The following is a 17,809-nucleotide window of genomic DNA, read 5'->3' as shown; positions in this document are numbered from 1 at the left end:
CTACCTCAGAGCAGGGCTGCCAGTGTGGTTGGGAAGCTTGTGTGCTGAGGAGGCCGTGCCTGGCCACAGGCTGTTAGGTGGGGTTGGCAGTGAGCTCGCACCTATATAGAGGGGAGCTCTCTTCCTGAGTTTTATGAAAATACCAGGTAGACTAGTTTTACCCCCCACCCACTACCCCCCGGTGTGTATTCTCCCGTTAGTTCTTAGGGTCATGACAAGCGAGTCAGTCGTCCTCACTTCAGTGTCTTCCTTTTGCAGGGTTTCTTACAGAGACGGGAAAGACCAGAGCAAGTACCATTTTTTCTGCAGGAACTGAATCTGCCTTCCAAGTTACACAGATCAGGATTATGGTAATTCTCACGCTATCCTTTTTAAGCAATGTTACTGCTATTTTTAAACATAGAGTCACGTTTCCAAGTCCCTGTCACTGGATTTTCACCTCTCACTGAGTGATTATCCCGTGCCAGGACTGTAGCGGAGCACCGGGCACAGAGATGAGTAGATTTTTGTCTGGGAATGTGTGAGTATGAGGATTGAGAAAGATAAGGGCTCTCTTCTTAGGAAGCAGCTTTTTAATTTTTTCCAGGACTTAATGTATTCAAAATATCATTTTGAGTTTCCCTTTAAGCCATTTGAATTTAACCATGTTATTTGGAAACAAACAGCCACAGGATTTTTGTACCTTCCATGTATTTGAGCTAGATCTCTGTTTCTAGGTTCGACGTGGTGGCATCGGTGCCCAATGTGGGTTGGTGTTTGCCTATAACTCATCTTCTGAAAAATTTCATGCCGAAGAACACTTCAAAAGGTTTGAAAAATATGACAAGTGGAAGCTTCAGGAATTCAGGCAATTTGTAAAGAGCAGGTAAGGAACAGAATAAAAATCTTTGTAGTTAATAAGGCCATATGTGTTTTCTTATTGGCAAAATATGCTTTCATGTCTTTGTGGAAGAGCTGCTCCTGGATATCCCCAGTGGTCATGAACATTCATTGCTTTCTAGCAGTATCTGTGAAAACATGTTGTAATTTGCTTGTAGATTCTTAACTTGGTCCCTTCTATAACCAGGCATATGCATCTCCAGAATGGCTGGGTACTGATGCGTGCCTACACTGTCATGAGTGTTACCTAGTCACTGGGAAGCTTACTGATACTCCAACCATCCCCCTCCTAATCATGCTTTTATTGGAGATACTTTTAATCACCGACTCTGCCCTGAGCCTGATGCTGGGTGCAAAAGAGATGCAGTGAACACGTCGGCACAGTCCCTGCTCTGTGTTGCTCACTGTCAGCTCACAGTGTCAGCACTGGGCAGGAGGGGTGGGGGCTCTGGGAGGAAAGACCCTGGAGGGAGTGTTGTTTGTAGAAAGAGCTACAAAGGACGATGTACCGTGGAACCGCCACAGGAAGAAGTGAAAGGAGAGATCCTGAGCAAAGAGCAGAGCAGACTTGAGAACTCGGGTGAAGTACGGTGAGCTCAGGGACTTGCAAATATCAGAAGTGTACTGTGAGGTGGAGAGTGGCGGGACAGGAGCTAGAGGGCCAGAAGGCAGCCTGGGTCAAGGCTTGGGCTTGATCCTCTAAGCAAGGATAGGGGGCTAGCATGGGGGGAAGAATAAGGAGACCAGATGTGTGCCTTACCAGTACTGTTCTGGGTCACACTGCATGTAGTGTGTGGCCAGGGGAGAGCCAGCATGGAAGCTGGATGGAGTAGGAGGGGGCAGCCAGAGGCAGGGGTCACCTCACCAGAGTAGCACTGTCAGTGATGGGGAGGTGGTGGCCCAGTGAGAGACCACCAGAAGGTGACTGAGTGTAGAGCAGAGGAGTAAGGATGCCGCAGGCACCGGGAGAGCCAGGGACTTAGGACTAGGCAGGTGAGGCCACTGGGAGTGTTCTTCTCTATAGAAAATGACTTGGGAAAACAGTCTTTGGGGAAGCTGATGAGCTCTGTGTTGGTTCTGTTGAACTTGAGGTCTCAGCAGACTTTGAGGTACTTGGCAGCTCATTGGACATGTGCGTTGGAGCTGGGAAGAGGTATGAAAGGTACCAACAGGAGAGACATTTAAAGGATGATTTAAGTGAGTTAGATGATTCTGGAAGAGTATGTGGCCTGGGAGAGAAGAGAGACCCTATAGCTCAGCATGCTGACAGGCAGCAGGGAGGCCCCTGTGTGTCATCGCAAAGCCAAGGGCAGTGATGCTAAAGGAAGAGAGTGGGCAGCAGTATCACATGCTACCCAGGCTCAGGTGGATAAAGTCTGCAAGTGGACCTGCCCAGTTCAGCCCAGAGGTCATTGGTGAGCCTCGGGCAGCCTTGCCCCCCTCATTCCTAGCAGTGAGTTAACAGAGCTGAGCCCTAGACTTGTCTTGGGTGATGGGGTGCTAAACTACCAGAGGCCCTTAACTGTCATCCAGAACTGTGTTGCCAAGCTTGGGTGTGTGTACGCGTCCCCAAGGACTGTGTTCAACATGGATCCTGATTGGTAGTTCTGGGTGGAGACTCTGGTAAGAAGCTCTTGGGTGATGGCGTTCCCCACCCGTGGACCACACTTTGAATAGCATGGATCTAGAACAACTCTCTCTGTCTGCTGGACTTGGTTTGGTGGCATTCCTGACAGATGGTTGCTCAGCCTCTGGAATCCCCTTCCTGCTGGAGAACTCACTGCCCTTCAGCGGTTACATTATGTTCAGTTGATCACTACTGTTAATTCTAGGCCTCTAACTGAACTTGAACAAGTCCCCTTCCTCCTAAAATCTTCCTCCCCACCATATATGTATATGATTTTTCAAAAGGTACCCCCCCTTTTTTTGATGATGATAACTAGAAATTACACTTGTTTTTAAGCAGCTCTGTCCTATTCTTGGAACATATTAAAATAAGTTTTTTTTTTCCCTAAACCTGCTGTTAAATAAGATCTTTCACCCCTTATGTAGGTCTTTCTTTTACCCTAGATGTAGGCCTATTCACTACTCCCTTGCTGATTTTAGCTTCTGGCTCCAGCCTGCACTGCTCTGAAATCTTAGTCTGGTTGGCCTGCATGGTATCAATCTCTCTCCAGTTTGCAGATCAAAATGTTAATGTACATGTACCTATCTTCTTCCTTTTTCTTTTCTTTTCTGTTCTTCTGGCCAGATGTGGGTAAGTCAGCTTGCCCCTGTGCCCACTGGCAATGTGCATACTTAGGAGGGTGAAGTTCTCTTTTCTGCCCTCTGCCTGCTGTGTGGTGTAGTGAACAAGGATGCTTCTCTGTGCTCTCTGACTCTAGCCAGCTGTCTCTCTCTCTGAAAGAGTTTCTTAATGGCTGCCACAGAGCAAATTTAAAAATCTTCCAATGTGATATTGATGAAATGGTTTTGGGTTAGAACAGAATACTACCTGTGCTATTGGTTTTTAGGATTAATTATGTCATGAAATTTTTATGGTAAGAGGAGAACATTTTTTTCTCCCTGCTACAGAACCTACTCAGGACCTTAATCTTTACCTCTTCTTGCCATTCATGCCCGTGTTAGCTCGTCCTCACAGAACACACACGTGTAGCTAGCTTGCTAGCTATATTACAGGCTAAGTACTGGAAAGTTTTAGAGATGTGACTTGAAAAGACTGCCTTTTTCTCCTTTGGTTACTTAATTCCTGAAAAGGGAGTACAATTCAAATGTCTGGTTTGTAAACAGAAGTGGCTGGAGTTGTGCTCCCTTTAGCTTCCCTGGAAGGACCTTTTAAGGAACAGGAAAAAAATTGGAGGCTGACAGTTTCCTTTTTTGGAGTTATAGGATCTGAACGCTCCCTGGCTTTTACCCTCCAGTTGTTGCAAGTGTACCGAACCTCAGGCTCATTGTCCATATAGTAGCCAGACCTAGGGAAAGAAAACGACAGAACCTGCCTCTCCTTTGGATACTTCTAGAAGCACACAGTGGTTGTTGCATTGTTCCTTCCTCCTGAGTTGCTCATCTCCGATACCTTGGTTTCGTGTCTCATTCTTCAAATATGCCAGCTATCTAGAGAAACAGACTTCCTCTTTAGTTCCTAGATTATATTTGGCACTGGTGCTGGTTCCCATGTCACGGATAAGGAGGCTGAGGGATGGGGAGGGGATCACCACCAACTACTTCACACACTTAGAGGCACCAGGTGCCACAACCCGTCCCTGGTTGTTAACTGTAGGCCACACATACAGTTCAGTGCCACTCAGATGCTGCTTTATTTGTTAAACCCTTGAGAAGTATAGAAATAGGAAAATGTTTTGTGATTACCATTGTGTTTACAGGGTTGGTTGCTCAGCTGATGACCTTGGCGAGGATGACCCTATTGGCTGGTTTGAGCTAGAAGAAGAATGGGATGAAGCAGATGTCAAGTTGCAGCAGTGCAGAGTTGCCAAAGTAAGCATTAGTGAGTTTTGGCCTTCACTCATTTGCCCACTCCCTGCTTTTATTTCTGTCCGTGTTTATGGAGTGGTTAGCATGTGCCAGCCCCGTGCCAGCCCCAGAGCCCTAGAGCCAAATTGGCCATGACTGTGCCCCTCACGGGGACACAGATGGATGAGACGCCACATACAGGGATGTACGGGGCTGTCACGGCCCAGAGGAGGAGAGTCTTACTGCACCCAGAGCTTACTGGGGGAGGCTTCCTGGGAAAGGTGGTGTGCTCCCAAGTGTTGAAAGTCGATGAAGTCCCCACCCACAGCCAGGCTGAGAGTGTGGGGTAGGGTGTCTGCAGCTGGGAAGCAGAAAGCACACTGGCCTAAGCGCACGAGAGATTGTCTCCATGGTTGTGAAAGGAGCAGTGATTATCCGGCTACTTCATTTTTTTAACCCTTAGTGTAAATCTTAGAAGCTTCAGTATAAGAGAAATAAGAACTATCTTTAGGGCTCATATGTAGTAGGTGTTCAGTAAATATTTATACCTTCGAGTAGTGGAGTCTGAATGGCTCTTGACAAAGGAGCTTCTACTGCAAGACGCAGAGAGTTTGCACGGAAGTCGGGCTTTAAAATGGTTTTGGCTTTGAGCGGACAAGTCTGTGTCCTGGGCTATGGTTGTATTACTGTATTGTTGTATTGTATATTAGTTGGGGGCTTCCTTAGGGCATTTGTCGACTGTTTTTACCACATACCTGGTTTCTGTTTCAAAATGACTGGGCCACAGAGCAGATGTATGTCTCTGATTCATCCTGTCTTACCCTATGCCGTGAAGAGGGAGTAATGCTGTTTTTCCTGTTGTGATCTTTCCCAAAGCCTGACATGATTCAGCACGACTTTTTTTTTCTGTTTGTTGAGATGTTGGGTTTCTGTTTTGTGCCCCCTGCTAGGGAGAGTGGAACCTAATTATTAAAGTCCTCAGGGGACCTTCCCAGAGGGCGTTTATCTCTCTTCCATTCGTATTCCAGCTTCTGAGTCCTCCTTAAATCTCTCTGTCCTCCCTAGTATTTGATGGTGAAGTTCCTCTGCACCCGTCAGGAGTCGGCAGAGCGCTTGGGAGTGCAAGGTCTCAGCATCAGCGGGTATGTCCGGCCAATGCGAGTGGAAGCGGAGCAGCACATTGTCTGTGCCCACTGCAGAAAGGATGGGGAGGAGAGTGTCTGCGGGACCACGCTACTCCTCAGGACGCTTCAGTTCACTCAGCAGCTTGCCCATGACCTGGTAGTGTTTCCTCAGTTATTTATTTTTTTCCTCAGTTATTGAACCTTGTTCTTTGGGGAAAACTAATGGTGGCATTGAGGGAATAAACAGCCACCGGTGAAAGCTGGCCTTTTGAAGCATGCGGTGTGAACGTCGTGCTGCTGTGATGATGTTGGAAGAGCAGGGGAGTGAGGTGCTGGCCACCAAGGGGGTCAGTGAATCAAGGACCAATGAAGGCATATGGTGTCCCTGGGAGGCTTCCTACAATAGACTACAGACAACCATAGAGACCCCAGCTGTGATTGCCAGAGGTAGACTAGGGACACAAAGCAAGTTTATTTTTTTATTTTTATTTTTTTTTAATTTTTATTTATTTATGATAGTTACAGAGAGAGAGAGAGGCAGAGACACAGGCAGAGGGAAAAGCAGGCTCCATGCCCCGGGAGCCCGATGTGGGATTCGATCCCGGGTCTCCAGGATTGCGCCCTGGGCCAAAGGCAGGCGCCAAACCGCTGCGCCACCCAGGGATCCCACAAAGCAAGTTTATGGGATTCCTGTCTCCTTTAAGTACTAGGAGAATTATTTCTGAAATGCAGGTGAATGGTTTGTTCAATAAAGGTACCAAAATGTCAGGATTTAAAACCAGTTGTTTCTGATGCTGACTTGTAGAGTCACTCATGAAAACACAGTGATCAATTGCTCCAGGGAAGCTTCTTGCCATTGTCACCGTGAAGAACACGACTTAACCTCTGGCACTCGTCAGGGTGTGTTTGGGGGCTGTGACTCAGTTTACCTTTGGTGTGCTTGGTCGGTTATTCAAGTTCTCCGGTGGCAGCAGAACACATAAATGAGCTAGTGGTGGGGATGTTTGGAGCTGCGGGTACGCTGGAGCAGGACTCATGCAGCCAGGGGTCAGAGTGCATGCTGTGTAATCTCACTGGCACTCTGGGTATGGTGGTCAGGGAGCCTTCCTGGGTATGTGTGTGTGTGCATACATTTACACATGTGTTCTTACATATATGTGTGCGCGTGCGTGCGCGCGTGCACACACACACACACAGGTCTTGTGGAAAGTTTCACACCAGGAGTAGTTGTTCAGGTGCTCCTGAGTTGGGAAGCGTTAGTACTGGCTAATGGGAATTCTGCATGTGTGGCGCTGCCTCACCCGGTCACATCGAGGAGTAGATGAGCCATTACAGTATTTCTCTGAGTGCATTTTTCATTGTATTTTTTCTGTTTTTTCTAATTTTTTAGGTGCAGCAGAAGGAAAGTGGCTTAAAATATAAATCTTTTCTGGACTTCGCGGGTCTTGATTTGCAGATCTTCTGGAATTTTTATAGTAAATTAAAGCAAAAGTAGGTCAGAATTTGTTATAAGGTGATAATCATATAAACAAAAGTGAAAATACTGTTTTACATTCTACATAGGTAGTTTTTTCTTCCAAGATTTTTAGACTTCTCACTAGTTTATATTGTTTTCATTTGAAAGAATTGGTTATTATTAAAGGTAACAGCTCACGTTTCTGTAATGTACTTTGGGCAGTGTTTCTGCAAACATTTTGTCATCTGATTCCCATCACAACCTGGTGGGGAAAGCAGGTCAGGGATTGTGATAGTACCCTCATTTTATAGATGAGGACATAGGGTCAGAAATGCGTGTCTCTGCCCCACTGTGGACAGAGGCCGTCAGGTCTGTGTGTTCAGACTCTACCTACCAAGATGTCCTTTTTTGCATCCTGCCTCTCTTCCTCTTGTTGGCATTGTTTGTACGGTGCTGACATGTGGAGGAGAGCCCTCTTAGCTGCTGGCTTGGGAGGGTAAAAGCAGCCTGCCTCTTTGCCCTCTGATACCCTTTGTCTTTGTAGCCCGAGGGAAGAATGCATCTGTGCCCAGACCCTGCTTCTGCGGCTCCTGCAGAGCTGCTTGTCAGTGCTGCAGAGAGACGGGCCAGCCACCCCCAAGGAGGCCAAGGCTCCCCGGCAGAGCCCTGGAGGGGCGGGGGCTGCCAAGGAACTCCACGCACACTTATGCGACGGTAGGGACTGGGCTTCTTGAATGAGACTGTGTGCTGGCAGCCTTCCAGGCCTCTTGCTGTGAGAACAGAGGTCCTGTGATCACACAGACCCAGGAGAGGGATCCCTGGTTTGGGAAATGAGTGTCTTTTTGAATCTTGTTTTGAGTTGTCCGAGAATTCACTCGTTAATGACTCTATCTCCTGGGTTCTGACACACGGGTGTGTCACCCAGAGAGTATTGACTGTTGTGAAGACACTGGGCTGGGTGGAGGGCAGAGGGTAAGGATGAGCAGGGATCACACACCTGGCCACGTGACAGCACTTTCAGGGCTGTGCTGGGTCATGTCTCAAAGGGACAGGGAAATAATGAGAGGAAACCTGGCACGTGTGGTTGCTGTGTTAGTTGAGTGTGGTTTCCTGATACCGCCTTGCCGTGCAGAGGTACCATTCTCTGCACGACAGGGAGTAGGGAGTTTGTGGGCAACTTAAAGCACGTGTGTGTGTTGAAAGTGAGTAGATGGGAAATATTAAAGCTGAGTCCATTATTCATTTTCCTCAGTGGTGGATAGGGTGGACGGAGACTCTGTGCCCATGGAAACATTAAAACAAGAAGTCAGGAACACCCTTCTCAGTGGGGCTGCCGTCTTTTTTCCTGATCGACAGAGCCGGAGGAGCCATCTCTTCACCATGATGGTAACCATTTGCATCACAAGTCTGGGGGATGACATGTATTAGTCATCTTCATTTTCTCTAAGTATCTCCTCAGTTTCAGTTTTCCAGTGTGTATGTAATACTCACTATGTGTGGAGCAGTGTGGGACACAGACCCCTGAGGACCTAGTACCACCCTGCAGGAGGGGACGGCAGGTCAGAGCCTGTGCTCCCACAGCGGGGTGCAGTCTCCACCCTTTTAGTGATTTGCCTGCAACAAGCATTCTTTTTAACATTTTCATCTTTTATTGTGGGGAAATCTAAAATACAAAACTAGAGTAAATACAATACCTCCTGCCCTATGTGTACCCATCACTTAGATTGTAAACTTGGGCTAATCTTGTTCATCTGTGATCTGGGTCTTCCACGCTCTCCCTGCCCTTCCCCCAATATTATTTCAGAGTCCATCCCTGACCTTTTCATAAATATTTCAGATTATATCTGTCATGAAATGCAGCCCTTGCAGACACCGTCTCCTCATCACTCAGACATTAGTAGTGGCGGTAAAATATGCTTTCAGTATTTATAAGCATTATGTTACCAAGTGGATTAGCCTGAACAAAGATCCAGGGTTTTCATTCGGAAGGCAGTATTTCTGTGTGAAAAATGAGTGGGATACATGGAAAAAGATAATTAATGATAATGTAAGACAAGGAGAATTTTCTCTGCGGTTGGGCTCTGTGCTCAGCCTGGAGTCTGGTTGTGCCTCTCCCTGCCCTCCCCCTCCATGCATTTGGGTACGTGTGTTCTCTGTTTCTCTTTATCTCTCAAATTATTTAAAAAAATAAAATAAAAATAAAAACTTAAAAATTTCTCTCACTAAACCACACTGAAAACTTCTAGGTCAGGGAGATTCAGAGTTCCCGGCGTTCCAGTGATGGTGCAACACAGGGAAACATAAAGAGTAGCAAGGAAGCAGAATTACAGGCCAGTCTTACTTGTAAACATAGTTAGAAAAAACTAACAAAATATTAGTAAACCACTTCAGTAAAATACAAAGTCCTGACAGAGTTGAATTTACCCTAGGAACACAAGGGTGGTTTAAGGTTAAAAATTAGTAAATGAAGTCAGAGGAAGAAGTTATGTCAGTAAATAAAACATTTAAATAAGATTAAATTCTGTGGGTGATTAGAACTGTAAAACCATTAGCAAACCCAAAACAGAAAGAAAGGGACTCCCTCAACCGGTAGAGGACATGAACCCCAGAACTTTAATAAATTATATACTGGGTGAGTGGGCCACTAGAAGCATCTCTTTCAAAATGAGGAAGCAGACAGGATTTTTACTGGCCGCTGCTTCTCCATGATGTCATATTAGAGGGTCTGGCCAGTGCGGTAGGACAAGGAAAAGAAATTTTTAAAAAAACAGATGGTAGGAGAAAGCACAAGTGGGGAGGAGAGGGAGAAGCAGACTCCCCACTGAGCAGGGAGCCTGACGTGGGACTTGATCCCGGTTCTCTAGGACCAGACCCTGGGCTGAAGGCGGCACTAAACTGCTGAGCCACCAGGGCTGCCCAGGACCCTGAGATCATGAACCTGAGTTGAAAGCAGGCTCAACCAACTGGGCTACCCAGGCGCCTCAAGGAAGAGAAATTTTAAACATACCAGTTGGAAATGATAAAAGAAATAATTCTTTATAGGTGATACAGTTATAGATTATTTTTTATTGTCTGTAGACAAGCCAGCAGTTGAATTACTGGTAAGAGTTTGATGAAGAAAACTAGATACAGCATTTTTAAAAAGCATTTCTAAAAAAAAAAGAAAAATCATTTCTAAATGCAACAGCTAATTAACAAGTGTAATAAAGTGATCTGTGGGATGTGTAGAAAGAAATAAAGGAGGGATCAATAGCATAAAATGTGGCCTCTGGTGCCCGAGGCCTACAGCCCAGCTGGGGACACCTGCCACAAGGAAAAAAACGCAGATGTGTTCCACTTTTTTTTTTTTTTAAGATTTTATTTATTCATGAGAGACACACACAGAGAGAGAGAGACAGGCAGAGACACAGGCAGAGGGAGAAGCAGACTCCTCACTGAGCAGGGAGCCCAACGTGGGACTCGATCCCAGGTCTCCAGGGCTGAAGGCAGCACTAAACTGCTGAGCCACCAGGGCTGCCCAAGATGCATTCCACTTTTAGAGGAGAATCATGATGGGGCAAGTGATTGCAGGTGGTTCCTGAGAGGAGGAAGGATCTTGGGGGGTTTTCAGTGCTCTGCAGGGTTTGTACATCAGCCTGGAGGATCAGTTTTCACATGGAGCCATGATGTTGGACAGCATCAGTGGTCTGCCCGTGCCCTGGACTATGGGTGGGACTCCATCGGACTTGTTTACCAGGCTGCTGAGCTATGATAGGTTTGGCTAGCATGTGTTCCACACAGAAAAGGAATGGACATATAGCCTCTCATGTGACGCTTCTGTTAGTGGAGAAGCCCTGTCACTTTCCCTGGCCTCTCCCTGCTGATGGCAGTGGTCAGGGTCCTCCCGATTCATGCTGATGACTGAACAGCTATGCAGATGGGCCCCGGGGCTCAGGTCTCTGGAAATCCACCACCTTACCTAACAGTTCATGTTCAGTGCATTCATGGAATTCAGAAAGTGCCCTCTAGTAGCCCAGTAGCCTTGTCAGAATGTGATTCCTGTTAACTGTCCTCACAGGCTGCTCTGGCTTGTGGAGGGAAAGCTTTGATCTATTTAAAAACCAAGAGAAAACTCACAAGAAACACCCCTGCCCTTTCCTCTTGCGACACCATACCCAGTGACGGAAAGCACACATCTTAGCGTTGGCATCAAGATTTCCAGCAGGAAAGCTTGGAAATGTTAGCTTTGGCAGTGAACAGAAGTCAACCTGATGCCTTGTTTAGACGGGTGCTCCCACCGAGCACCAGGCTGCTCTTAGCTAGCGCCATGAAGCATGTGCCCACTCCAGCTTTCCTCTCACTTGGGAACAGTGGCCAGTGCGTGCTGCCCCACTCTCTGGAGTGTTGTGGAGCAGATCCCCTGATCATGCTCTTCCTTGTTTTCTAGAAGAATGTCACCGAGCAGGAACACAAGCAGTCCCAGCAGCTCACTTTCCAGTCACTATGCACCTATTTTAGGTAAGTTCATCGTTGTTTTAGGTTGTGTAATAGCTCAGATCTTTGCAGAGTTTTCTTTAGCTGTCCCTCCTGTTTGCTCAGCCAGGTTTCTAGAGTGAGCTACCACCAGTCACAGCGATGACTAGAACTAAAATAATCTTGTCAGGAGTTTAATTCAAGTCCCAGTCCTCATGAGACCGTTTGGAATAGAACTCGCTGAGGATCTCTGAGCACTTCAGATTCTAAGTGATGTCTGAAGACAGAAACTGAAGCCAGAGGAGTTGCAGTCCTCTACCCAGGTCTGAAAACCCAGATGCACAGAAGGGTAGTCGAGCAAAGGAAGGAAAGGGGCTGACTTGGAGATTTGTACGAGCTCTGGCTAGCAAAGCAGCCAATGGGCATGTAGGCTGTGGTACCGCAGGAATAGGTTCTTGAAGAAGGAGGGAACTAATTGCCCAGGCTACTGTCTGCACCTCTGCCTGTAGCTGGTGCAAGAGCAGACTGGAGGGCCATGTGAGGGCTGTTGAAGGGTGCTTGGACTTGTGGGTTGAGGGCTGAGAGAGAGCTGCGGAGCTCTTGTGGAGGGCGTTTGGAGACAGAGGAGGTTCAGCCTGGGTTGTCATGTTAGCCAGCATGACGTCTTGCTGGCAGTCAAGGTTCATCAGATTGACTTCTCAGAATCTCCTCCTAGGACTTGAGGGTTTACGGGCTTTGCTTATTAGGGACATGGGGACAGAGGGTGGCATAGACCCTGCTGGGATGTGGCCTTTTCCTGACCCAGACCCCTCACCTTCCTGAGAACTGGCACTGAAATCCTGCTCTAGGTTCTTTTTTGGAATAAAAAATAACTTTTTTTGAGGTAAAAGTGTGAAAACGCCTCCCTGAACAAGGTGTCCTGACAGATGTGTGTACTTGCAGTGACAAGGATCCAGGTGGTCTTCTGCTCTTGCCTGAGAAAGGTGACCTGGCTGACATGAACAGCAGCGAAGTTCTGGCCGTCATGAGCACCCTCCTGTCCGTTGCTGCTCGAGAGGTAACTGGGGGCAGCTCTGCTTCCGTCCTTCCTCCTTCACCTCGTGGTCTGGTGATCAGTCACAGTGTGGATGTAGCTTTGTCCCCACAGCCGTGACGGATGGGCACTGATGCTCCTCAGCCTACCGCGGCTCCTCTCCCGCTCTGGTGGCGAGTGAGGCACGCTGGCCTGTTCTGTGGTCACCAGTGAGCAGTAGATGTGTGGACGCTCGTGGAGACTTCTGTGCGGAAGACGAGGGGGTCTGTGGTATGGCTACGGAGCCCGACGTTTGGGCGTGTGTCTGTGGTATGAGTTCTGAGGAAAGTGTAAGATTGCTTAGTAAATCCTCAGGTAAATCAAGTCTGGAGAGATGGTGTCTTTTCTTCTGTGGTAATGAGATTTCCAAATTGTTACTTTATTCTTTTTAACATGAAGGATTGTTTCTCAAGATGTAGTCCATGTGTCATCTGGATCCAAATCAGCTGGTGTATTTGGACAGAAATTTGGGTTTCAAGGGCCCGGCCCGGGCTCCTGGTGTAGAACTTCTGGAGATGGGATTAGGGGTCTGTGTTCTAGCGCACATGCCCGGGACTCTGACAGGACAGGACCCCCGTGGCCAGGGGATGTGTGACATGGGGACAGACGACACCCTTGAGGCTTTGGAGGACAGAACTTTTCCTGTGGCTGAACTTTATTTGAGTCTTGGTCTTGGTTTTAGTGCTTTCCTGCTTTCAGGTGCCACCAGAGACACAGTTTCATTCATTCTGGCTACTTTGCTCTTGGAGAGACATCTTTGAGTGCACCAGCGTGTCGTTTGCCAGGGTCACCCTACAGGCTGGCCACTTCATATGGCTTTCAGTCCAGGGTGGTCTCTGTCCCACCGTAACACCCGCGTCCTTTAGGGTGCCGTGCTGCATCAGCTTCACTTGTGCGGAGTGCTCTATGGCTGCTGTCACTCAGGGCTCTAGTGACTTTGCATCCGGTCTTGTCTCCATACTGTTCCATCTCTATCTTCTTTGAAACTCTGTGTCCCATTAGCCCCATCTGTATTTAGGCCACCTCCCGTACTTGCACGTGTGCATAAGGCCAGTGACAAGACGGGGAGAGCCGGGTGTTTGCAGAGGAGGATGACTGTGGGCCAACTTGAGATAGGCTGACTTGGCGGCTCTGGGGGCCTCCAGGTGGCGGGAGCTCTGGGTGCTCAAGAGTGGACTCAGTGCTACGCGTCTGGCAGCTACTGACCACCGGCTAAGATTCGAAGCCACAGCTGGGGCCCCTCCTCACCTGTGGGCATCCGAGGACCATCTCACTGGAAAGGCAGGAGGGCAGCAAGGCTTCCTGGGAGCCGCAAGTCTCAGGAAAAAGGAGTTTCGGGAAGCACAGTGATGGGAGAGCCACTGATCTCATGGTCAGGTACTGAGGTTGTGTGCTCTGGGTGGGAGCGGTGGCCTTGGGGAACCGGTCAGCAAGTGGCAGCAGGGGGGTGGCCAGGAGGGAAGGGCTAATGCACAGCAGCCGCAGGTGTCTTGGTGGGATGGAGCTCATGTACAGGAGAGTAGGACCTACAGACGGTGCAGGGAACCACCTGGCTAGCTACATGCCTGCCTGCAGCTCACCCTCCTTCCTCCCGGCGGCAGCCACCCCTCCAATTTATCTGGACCTGTTCTCTCGAGTGTTTCCTGCATTGCAGGCTGATTTTGCCTGGTGTCAGGTCCACGGGGTCACAGGGTACACAGTCTTTGGGGACGTGCTGTTTGCACTCCACGGTGCTTTTTGAGGCTTGTTCGTGCTGACCTGTCGCTGGCACTCAGGGCTCCCTACACCTGCCATGGCGAACCTGGTTTACTTTGGAGGGGTAATTAGATTGTTTCCAGGTGGGGGCGGTTAAGCGGAAATTGTGGTAGGAACGTATTCCGTGGTTCTTTTGTGTAAGAATTTCCCACCGAGGTCAGGTGGCTCTGGAGAGAGCTTCAGGAGAGAGAAGCTGATAGTGGGAGAGTCACGGAGGATGTGGAAGGACTTTAAAGGTGGGGTGGTTGTGGCTGGAGCCAGAGAGAAAGGGGGCTTGCAGGTGGAAGAGGGAGGAGGTAACTGTGGGACGAGCCCCCAAGGGGTGGAAGAGGAGGACGCAGGCAGCGCAGGCCATCTGGGAGGCCTCCAGGGCATGGAGGGTGACAGGGCTCCTGCACGCCCTCTCCATCCCTTCGTCCCATCCCCGCTCCCTTGGATGGCTGTGGGTCAGGAGCCCGTGCCTGCATCCTGTGAAGGCCTTGCTGTAAATGCTCTCTCTCTGTCTCCTTCCTCGTAGTGTGAGCTCCTGCTGCTTACCAGGGCCCAGGGACAGCCCGGCTCCGTGCTCTTCTCCCTGTTCTGGGCCGTCCAGGGCAGCCTGCTCTCCTGGTGCTACCTGCAGCTGAAGAGCACCGACGCGGGAGCCCGGGGTCTCGCCGCCCACCTCATTGACCAGTGTGAGTGTCAGCACCTGGCGTCATGAACCCACCAGCACAGAGAGGTGTATGGGCGTGGCTTTCTCCTTTAATGCCTCGTGCATGCGGTGCACATGGGGTTTGCTTTTCTATGTCTCTGGGATGTTTTTTCTTCCTAAAATGGGAAGCTGTACATGTGTTTTTGCCCAGAGTGTTCTGCTGACTGTGATCAGCCTAGGAGTTTCATCATGAGGTCGGGTCACTTCATAGCCCGAGGGGATGCAGCACGTGGAGGGGAATGCCACACTCTTCACTAGAGCCTGTCATCCCAGCTCTATCGACTTATCCAAAAAAAGAAAGTCTTTTCTTTTAAAATCTAAGGTAGGGCAGCCCAGGTGGCTTAGCGGTTTAGTGCTGCCTTCAGCCCAGGGTGTAATCCTGGAGACCCGGGATCGAGTCCCATGTCGGGCTCCCTGCATGGAGCCTGCTTATCTTCTCTGCCTGTGTCTCTGCTTTTCTGTCTCTTCTTCTGTATCTTTTATGAATAAAGAAATAAAATCTTTAAAAAAATAAAAAAATAAAATCTAAAGTATAGGTGAGCACTGCTTTGGTCTTTTCAGAGCCGGAAAATCCTCATACTCATGTCCGGTAAAGCCACAGAAAGTTCTGTGACCTTTCTCAGGTTCTGAGAGCTGCACAGGTGGGAAATCCCATCACATTTAGTCTCAGTAGTGTGACACCGGCTGACGGCGCCGAGCCCTGGCTCCTGTGGCTCGGCCTGTGGGCTGCCCGCTGAACACGGGCCCCTGTGAGCACAGGGAGCCCCCAGCCTGGCCACCGGGCCGCTCAGCCGACAGCTTCACCTACACAAGGGCTGTGCTCTCTGCCTCATCCCAAAGTAGCAAAGACCAAGAGATTTGCACTCCTTTCCTCCCAGAGGAAAACCGATCTGTGACCCTTCGTGGTCCCAAGGTCTTTCTCACATGGTCCTTGGTCTGGGACCCTCTCCAGTTTTGTCCTCGAGGATGACCAAGCCAGTGGTGTTTTTCACCACCTATCATGTTAATTACTGTCTTTATGTCTTGATAGATGTGGGACAGTTTGTGGCAAGCACGAGAGTGATTCTGGAATCCCTTTTGTCACAGTATAGTGGACAAACCATTGTAGAGAAACTGTGTAATTCAGTGTTTTCGATGGCAGCTCGTCAACTGGTAAGATGCGGCGACAGCCTTTGTGCGGGAGGAGAAGTGGTGACCTCTGGCCCCAGGCAGAGCCTGAGGCAGATGCTGAGTGCCTTGTCAATCTCCCCCCAGGTGATCTTCCTGCTGGACTTTTGCACTTTAGACATTTCACACTGTGCACTCCTGAGAGAGTTCAGTACACTGACAGAACTGTTAAAGCAGATCTGCGCGGACCCCACAGGAGCGCCAGACAAGGTAACCCGGGTGTCTGAGTGACCTGTACAGCGCAGTGCAGACCCAGAGAGGTTGGCTTGGGAGCCCCCGAGTTCTAGCAGGGGTTTGCTGGCACCGGGCAGCGACAGCCCGAGCTGACCGGCGTGGTCAGCGTTAGGATGGAAGCCATGTGGAGGTCTGTCTTCTCTTACGGTGCATGAATGTGTGTGAAACCATGTAGCGAATGACCAGATTGAAGTCCAGAAAAGAGAATATATGGCGAAAGACAAACTAAAAGGATCCAGGGTACAGAGATTCTTTGCTATCTTTGAGTCTCAGACAACTGTGTGGGAATAGAAAGGGCATAAGCTGTAAAGCCTGTTGTTGTAAAGGTATAAGAGCAAGGACTCAAAGTGGACAGGGGAGATGATGGGGTCAGATTTGCCAGGGTCCAAAATTCAGTGTTTTTTCCACTGAAATTTGGAAATTCATGACTGTGGTGATTTAAAGAAATAGCTCAGTCATGGCCAGAACCAGGAGCTCACTCTGGGGATCCTGTCGTGTGCTGCGGAGCCCAGTGTCCCCTGCCAAGGGTTCAGTGTGCATTGAGCTGTGTATGCAGACGGAGCAGTGGGGCGGCTGCTAGCCCGTGTGACCGTCTGCGTCCCATGTCTGGGCTGCCTGTCCATAGTGCTGATGCAAGCACGGTTTTCTCTGTGGCCCACACAGAGTGACGGGAGCTTGCCTTCTTGACTCATTTGTGTGTGTAGCTCGATGAAGACACTTGGCAGCAGGAGTGTCCTGTGGTATTACACACCTGGACCAAGGAGTCTGCCCACAACTATGAGAACAATTGCCATGAGGTGTCTGTCTTCATCAGCCCTGGGGCAACCTACTTTGAGGTAGAATTTGATGAGCGCTGTGAGACTGAGAAGAGGTAAGACTCACGTGTTCTCTCCCTGAGCCACAGTGGGTGAAAGCGAGAGGAGGACAGTGACAGACATTATGCCTCCCCAGGTACGATTATTTGGAGTTCACTGACGCTAGAGGCGGGAAAACACGCTATGACACCAAAGTTGGCACTGAGAAGTGGCCCAGGGTGAGTGGTGCGCCCAGCACCAGTGATGCCTGCCCCTCTGCACTGGCTCTCCTCGCCGTTGGTCCCCGGGGGTGGGGCATGGTCCACGAGGGAACCATTTCTGTCGCACTTTGGTAAAAGGAAGAGCTGATGTCGGTTCGTACAGGACTGCCGGCCACTTGTCTCGTAGATACAGTTACTTATCTCCATTCCCTTGATGTGTCATCTCGCTGCTCGGGCACTCTGGGGCCAACTTGAATGGTCACTGCAGAGACCAGATGGCCCCAGGGGTCTAATGACTTCCTGTCTGGTTGTTTACAGGAACATTGACCAATCCCTGGTTTGTGTTGCAGTGCCCAGTGTGAATGGGGGAGTAGTGGCCCTTAGTGTGGAAGGGCCGGGCCCAGGGGGCCCCCAGTATGTGGGGGGGCCAGCAGTGCCCACTTGAGGCCTGCCAGGTCTCCAGGACACGGAGCCAAGTGCCACTCCCTGC

General features: G+C 49.4%; 1 protein-coding gene across 3 annotated transcripts in view; it reads left to right on the top strand.

Annotated features, from left to right (window-relative positions):
• The window catches only part of ZZEF1 (zinc finger ZZ-type and EF-hand domain containing 1), a 101,204-nt gene that overhangs the window by 35,566 nt on the left and 47,829 nt on the right, over positions 1-17,809 (top strand). For 2 of the 3 annotated variants that reach the window (XM_038536383.1, XM_038536385.1), the window contains 14 exons: positions 259-350; positions 717-865; positions 4,263-4,374; positions 5,416-5,631; positions 6,865-6,965; positions 7,475-7,644; positions 8,183-8,316; positions 11,357-11,427; positions 12,325-12,439; positions 14,727-14,886; positions 15,934-16,055; positions 16,158-16,280; positions 17,009-17,175; positions 17,256-17,337. In XM_038536383.1, coding sequence (XP_038392311.1) covers positions 259-350; positions 717-865; positions 4,263-4,374; positions 5,416-5,631; positions 6,865-6,965; positions 7,475-7,644; positions 8,183-8,316; positions 11,357-11,427; positions 12,325-12,439; positions 14,727-14,886; positions 15,934-16,055; positions 16,158-16,280; positions 17,009-17,175; positions 17,256-17,337 — 1,814 coding nt within the window. The remainder of the gene's footprint in view (positions 1-258; positions 351-716; positions 866-4,262; positions 4,375-5,415; positions 5,632-6,864; positions 6,966-7,474; positions 7,645-8,182; positions 8,317-11,356; positions 11,428-12,324; positions 12,440-14,726; positions 14,887-15,933; positions 16,056-16,157; positions 16,281-17,008; positions 17,176-17,255; positions 17,338-17,809) is intronic. The other variant, XM_038536384.1, reaches the window with a different exon arrangement.

Source organism: Canis lupus, chromosome 5 (genome assembly GCF_011100685.1).
Source record: "Canis lupus familiaris isolate Mischka breed German Shepherd chromosome 5, alternate assembly UU_Cfam_GSD_1.0, whole genome shotgun sequence".
NCBI classification, from domain to species: Eukaryota; Metazoa; Chordata; class Mammalia; order Carnivora; family Canidae; genus Canis; species Canis lupus.
This window is presented reverse-complemented; position numbering and strand designations above follow the sequence as displayed.